This window comes from Morus notabilis, unplaced genomic scaffold, assembly GCF_000414095.1.
Source record: "Morus notabilis unplaced genomic scaffold, ASM41409v2 Scaffold1108, whole genome shotgun sequence".
Classification (NCBI taxonomy): Eukaryota; Viridiplantae; Streptophyta; class Magnoliopsida; order Rosales; family Moraceae; genus Morus; species Morus notabilis.
The window spans coordinates 281,659-288,639 of NW_010361440.1; the positions used below are offsets into that span (position 1 = coordinate 281,659).

The 6,981-nt window shown below is 36.9% G+C and overlaps 1 protein-coding gene across 1 annotated transcript in view; it reads right to left on the bottom strand.

Annotated features, from left to right (window-relative positions):
* The window catches only part of LOC21392497 (protein rough sheath 2 homolog), a 5,376-nt gene extending 4,117 nt beyond the window's left edge, over positions 1–1,259 (bottom strand). Inside the window, 1 exon segment of the mRNA XM_024166534.1 lies at positions 1–1,259. This exon segment is cut by the window's left edge and continues 32 nt beyond it. Within this exon segment, the coding sequence (XP_024022302.1) occupies positions 1–726 (726 nt within the window). The 5' untranslated portion in view covers positions 727–1,259.
* Between the last annotated feature and the right edge of the window lie 5,722 nt (positions 1,260–6,981).

Below are 6,981 nucleotides of genomic sequence, written 5' to 3' on the forward strand. Positions count from 1 at the left end.
CGGTACCGGTTCGGACGGGGAGAGCGAGAGGCTGACGGAGGGAGACGGCGTCGCGCTGGACGACGTCGTACAGGACGAGAGTGACGACGTCGTTGCGTTGACGTTAACGTTAACGTTCAAATTCATCCACGGGGGAAGCGCGGGAGGCGGAGCGGAATTAACCGACCCGAGTGAGAGAACCGGGTCCGGGTCGGGCATCGGAAACGGGACGACCGGTAAAATGGCGGGGTTTAGGTTAGGCCGCTGTTGGTGAACGTACTTTTCGGCGAACGTCTCCAGTATGTGGTCGTACGGACCCTGTATGGCCTTCTCCGCGGGGGAAGATCCTCCGGCGACTGCGACGGCTACCGGGGAATATTCCTCGGGCTGCGACGGCGGTTTCTTCTGGAGCTGGAGCTGCTTGAGCTGCTTCTCCTTGAAGACCTCCCACCACTTGCCGAGGCGCTTGGCCGTGCGGCCGGGGACCTCGGCGGCGATCTTCTTCCACTTGTTACCGTACTTGGCTTGGAGAGAAATGACGAGGGACTGCTCCTCCGGCGTGAGAGAGCCCTTTTTCAGGCCGGGTTTCAGGTAGTTCTTCCACCGCTCGAGGCAAGACTTTGGGTCGCGGTGGAGGGGCTTGCCCATGCGCTGGGAAACGAGGTTCCAGTCCCTGGGGCCATATTGCTTCACGTAGGCTCGGAGGAGTGCGTCTTCTTCGGGCTGCCAACGCTGACGCTCTTTCATCGCAGTATCATCATAACCATTTTCTTTTTACCTCCTTTACTGCATTGAATGGGCGAAAAATGTTTGACGAAATGCCGCTGAGAAGAGGAGAAGAGGAGAAAAGAGAGACTAGAAACTATGGAATGGCGGGTTGTTTTAGATGGTTTATATATAGGGGGTGGGTTTTGGGCGACGCGCTGTGAGGGGCGTGGAGGGCAGGCGCATCTTTTTGGTGGGGAATGGTTAGAAAGAGAGAGGGGAAATGGGTGGAAAATGGAGGGGTGAAGGTGAATAATATGTGGGATTTTTTTTTTTTTTTTTTTGAAAAACAAGGCATTAAATGGTGGGACTGGCCGGGGATGGGATTTATCATGGGTTTCGTTTGTGAGAGAGAGAGAGAGAGAGAGGGAGGGGGAGAAGAGATGACTGTGAACTGAGCCTTATCAGAGAGGGAGGAGAGAGAGAGAGCGAGAGAGAGAGTGGTGGGGTTATTGGTAACAGATTGAGTCAGAAAATGGGGTGGACAAGACTGGACCTTTGAGTGCTCTCTCTCTCTCTCTCTCTCTCCTCTCTTGTATGGATATCAATCTACTAGACTTGTTACTGCATGTAGACGTGGGAAGATGCCGAGTTAAGAACTGAGGAGGGTTTATGTATTGGGGTGAGTGAAAGGGAGAAAAAAAAAAAGCAGTCTATGTGGGATATGTGCCTTTCAAAATGGGGTATAAAAATTAGAGCTGGCTACCTGCATGTTAATTAGGAAAAACCATATACGGACTATCCCCTCTGAGCCATTGGGATATTCTCTTGCGCTTGAGTAAGGTTACAAAACAAAAAAAATAAATGGAGAGCCTTTTCTCTCTCTCTCTCTCTCTCTTTCTATATAAGAAAAGCCCCAACACTTCCTCTTGTTTTGACCTCTAGTCTTGCTTTGGAATATGGAATACACGTTCTTGTTCTTTCTTTTTTTTTTTTCACTAATTTTCAGTTTATCACAGAATAATCATGCACAATGGCAACATATTCATTTATGGAAAAAAAAAAAAACAAAGGCCATAATACAAATAAAGATATTTTTTATTCATATGCTTTTATTTATATGTAAAAAAGGAAAAAGATCGAATTATGATGGAGGAGAGTGTTATGCAAGCGCTAGCTGCTAGGTGGTGGGAGTGCATGTAAATTGCTTTAGTAAGGTATTTGGGGACAGCTCCTTTGTACGTAAGACGCATCAACGCATTTCTCGGATCTGTTGGTGGGGGCGATTTTGTCTTTGGGTGCTGTTTCTCTCTCATCATCTTCATCTCTATCTCTCTCTAGCTCTGGCCTATAGCTACATGCCTCCTTCTCTATGTAATGTGTGCCAATAGGCAATATAGCTTCAGGGGTTAAGCCTAAAAGCCACAGTGCCTTCTCGTTAGGCGGTTAGGGGCAGTGTCTCGTCGGCTTGCCTCTCGCCGCTTTGGTTTGGTGGTTCTTGAGTTGAGCCTTTCTTTCTTTCCTGCTTTTCCTACTTGCGAAAATCCCTTTCTTTCAATTTCACCCTTTTCTTATCTTATTATTTTACTTTATTCTATTAAGGAATTTTAACCTCACTTTGATTGGAGTAATTGGAATATGTTTTTTTTTTGGGGCCTGTTTAGATCGTTATTTGAGTTTTTAATTCGAATTAAAATGTGATTTTATGTGAAAATTTTTTACTGTAATTAAAAAATTAAATGTGACGATTTTTAAATTTTTTTTAATATAATAAAACTCAAATCAATAAAATAAATATAACATTTAATTTTATTAAAAATATAAAATATCTTTTCCCCTTTAGGCCCTAGGAATGCGGACCTTGTTGGGTCATTCGTATCATAAGGTCCCCTTTTTGTAGTAAGTTGGTTTTAAGGGTGAAGAAAGTTATGAGGATTCGTAGCCAAGAAAAGAAACAAAGTGAAAGAATGTGTTGAATGTGAAACCACGTCACTGTATGGTTCTTTTTTGTAGCATTTAAAAAATAGGTTTACCGCGCGGGTAAAAATAGGGTTATTTTTACATAGAGCTTAGGTTAGACGTGTAATATAAGAAAGTAGTCATCAAAACCATTGTTACATCTTTATAAAGTCAAAGTTATATCAAAAGAATTTCATCTTACATATTTTCGTTCTATATGTTTCATTATGGGTCCGTTTAGTTCGCTGATTCGAGTTTTTAATTCGAGTTAAAATATGTGAGAGTTTTTTACTGTAGTACAAAAAATAAATGTGATTATTTCTGAGAGTTTTTTACTGTAACAAAACTCAAATTTTAAACTCGAATCGGTGAAATGAATGGAGCCTATATTTCAATCTTACCAAATAGCAACACAGCCGTAGACAAAATCTAAAAGAATATTATTAGAAATAACACTAGTTTTGACTTCTTTGAGATCATGGTCACATTAGTAGTTACCACAAGAAATTATCTATTTATATAACAATAATTGTTCGGAAACCTACTGGTCTTTCCCTAAAAGTAAGAGCAAATCTCATTCTAAGTAAAGTACAGATTGATAAGCAAAAAAGTTTGGACCTAATGCAGGGTCTTAGAAGTAGGAGATCCACTGAAGAAAACGTGTTCCACCAAAAGAAACACCATGTTCTTGCACAATTGTGATGGAATAACCTTAACTTTCTCTCTGCTCTTTTTGTTTCCCTTTTGGAAATGGCCTTTTACTTTCATGCACATGTAAAATGCATGGCTGATATTTATTTTACCGTTATGGAAAAAACACCCTCTTCAAACGCTTTACCTTTCCCAAGCAAAAACTCTCTCAGTAACTTAAATAAGCTTTTAAAGATTCAGGAAAAAGAAAAAAAGAAAACTTATACTCCACCCAATCATATATCTTCTGTTTGCCAACTATTAATCTTTAGCCTTTTATGCTACAGATTTATTATGGGGATTTGTTTTACCCTTTTCTGCCGAGTACAGTAAAAAAAAAAAAAAAAAAAAAAAAAAAAAAAAAAAAAAAAAAAAAGTGAACATTAGAAGGCAACTTTCTTTGTTTTTCTCACCGGAAAATTTCACCCTTCCTCTTAACTCATCTGTTTTTCACAGCAAATCAGTCAGTGCGTTGTAGTTGAATTCGGGGATTTGACCACTCGAATTATTGACATTCAATAATACAGTTGGGGAAATAAGCTCACCTGAGTTTAAACACATATATACTCAATCCCAAACGTAGCAAGCTTGGCCAATAATTGTATGGCTCTGCTAACGTTTCTGATTTCCTTTTGCAGACGTAGAAGATATATATACACACACACATACATACATATATATATATATATATGTATATATTATGCATGCATACCATAATATAAGGTCCCCACCCATGCACTCCAAAGCAAAGAAAAATGTGTAGTTTACTATTTGTAAGTTACCTCTGCTGGCGATGCTGCATATAACTTTACAGGCTATACAGCAGTGACACATTTTATAAGTACAGTGGTATTCATATGTCTTCCCTAACTAGTTCTTTCCATGGCAAGAGAGGCATTTGACATTTCTTCCATATTAATTCAATCCCCACCCATAAAAGAAAAAATGAAAAGTAACCTCTAAACCCATAGACGTCATAACCCAAATCATTAACGACGTGTTTGTTTTAAGGGTTCGTCCTTAGTTTTGAATTATGGTTCTTGGTTTTCTACAGTGTTTTTCTTTTACAAAAAATTTAAATTTCAAAAATCAGAATCATGAATCATAGTTCTAAACTCATAAACCAAACGTCACATAACTAACCGATAATTTGACGCATGGATGTGATTACTGTTTTAGTCTAATATGGAGTTCAGATCCTTTCGTTTTGCAATTTAAAAAAGAAAATGAATGCACGAATACTTTTGCTCGCAAGTTACAGTTTCTATAAGCAATAAGCATGAGATAAAAGGTGGCATGAAATTAGCTATTCCTCGTCTATTGGTGCAATATAGATGTGGTTATAGATCCAAAGCCTAACTGTAAACCAACATCTATTTCTAATGTTAAGGATCACTAGATCTCCTCAAATGACAATTTACAATATACAACATGTTGACGTAAAATGACATATATATGAAATTAGCAACTTTCCCTAAAATATCAATGTTGATTCCAATCATATAGCTATTGGCAAATCTTGCATCAAATCTCCATTATGGTGGTTTTATAACGTCACACCGTTGATAAAAAATTTATGTCAAAGCTTCAAAAACTAATTAACAAATAAATCATTGACTTGGGAAAGATCTTCCCAACTCAGACATATTCTTGCACCACGTTACAAGTGGAGTTTAATTTATCGATCCCCATGATTACATATCACAACAAAAATGGAGCAAATTAAGCGAGTGCATGCTTTTGGGTCCCCAAACTGCAAAATAGGACAAACATCGGCGCAAGTGTTGCCAAAAAGTGGGCGTGGGCGTGGCCATATTCCAAATAATCACCACGCATGCTCACAATCAAACTCTTATGGCCATTTAAAGAAAAAAATTTCACATGTATATATGGCTTCGTGAGATTCTTTGCTATTTATATATAGAGTAAGAAAGGTTATTTTAGTTTTTTACCGTACGCAATAGAAGAAAATAGATAATTATTTGTCGGGTTATAAAAAAAAATCAATATTATACAGTTGTCTTCGGCTCCGTTCGCTTCGCAGATACGAATTTTTAATTCGAGTTGAGATATATCATTTTTTAAGAGTTTTTAACTGTAATAGAAAAAGTTAGATATGATATTTTGTGAGAATTTTTAAGTGTAAAAACTTAGAACTAAAAATTTGAATCGGCGAAATACAAAACCTTATAGTGCTATAAATGTTGGCCGCCAAGCCCCTTCGGGAGGAGAGAAATGCGGCCAAGCCGATCAAATGACTATGTACACCTATAACAAATTTTAATTAGTAAAGTTGAAGTATAGCAAAAAAATTTTAAATATCATGAGAATAGAAAATTTTGATATTTTTAATGATTACATATTTATATATAGAACAAAATGCGGCATCATTAGGATAATTACTATAACATCTTTACTATTTATGTAATATTTTAAAAAATTTGTTAAATTTGAATTCAAGGTATGACATTTATTATATATAAAAGAAAACATGCAGTCCAACAAGATCCTACAAGTGGGCAGTAAACTTATTTTTATATATTTTTTACGGGAGAAAACGAAAAATAACAGTACTCAAAGATTATGATGATATCTAATTATTTAAAATAACATAAATAATATGTCTATACAAAATTATAATAAACCATGCACTTTTTCATTTGTCATATTTATTTTAAAAAAAAAAAGAGTTGTATTTGGAAGGAGCCGGACCAGGGGCTAGAATCTTAAGTTCACTCCGGGATCATATTTAACAGATGAGTCAATGTAGCGGGCTTGAGACCGGCCCATTTAATCGGCTCATATTTTGTAGCTCTCTCCTAAGGGAGAGAGATTTAAAGTGTTCAACCATCTCAAACGTTTATGGATTGGATGGAGTACCCTTTGACCATCTCCACGGTTCACGCATTCACTGGCAATTTGGCATGCATAATTGCTTATTCCATACGGACTCCAACCAACCGTCCATAAAACCAGACCAAAGAAAAGAAAAAAGGAAAAGGCAACATCAAACACTTGAGGAAATGAAAACATTCACAACTTTAGCTAATGGCTTCATCACATAGACCCAGCAATAATTCTTCGAATTTCAATTACTAACGTTTTTTTTTTTTTTTCTTTTTTTAACATATCGCAATTAAGTTGTAAACAAAAATTTTTAATATAGATATAGGAGTCTTTATGGTGATAACCCCTTAAAAAAATCAACCAGTGGAACATCTAGATCTAATCGTTGGATTAAGTTTTCAACGGTGTGCGCCACACAGAATTGATCCTTCTGTAAATTTAACTGTTGAACAAGTAATCTTACGGTCAAAACATGATGTTCTACCGGCGAATTTTTTTTAAAGGGTCTCAAAGTAGAGAAAGCACATAGATATTTATAGCATGTGGACTTACATCGGACACTTGTCTCACTTTGACAGGTGGGTCCAGTTTCTTTTGTTGGGAATGATATCCTAAAAGCATGAGATTTGATAGGATATTTATTATTTATTTAATAAAAGAGTTTATTCATCATTTTATATGCATATATTTATGAATATCAAATGAAAATTCTGTGATTATTTATGTGACCTTAAAACATTGTATATAAATATTATATGCGTGAGGATAATGTTTAAGGATAATAATCAAAATGAGATGTTC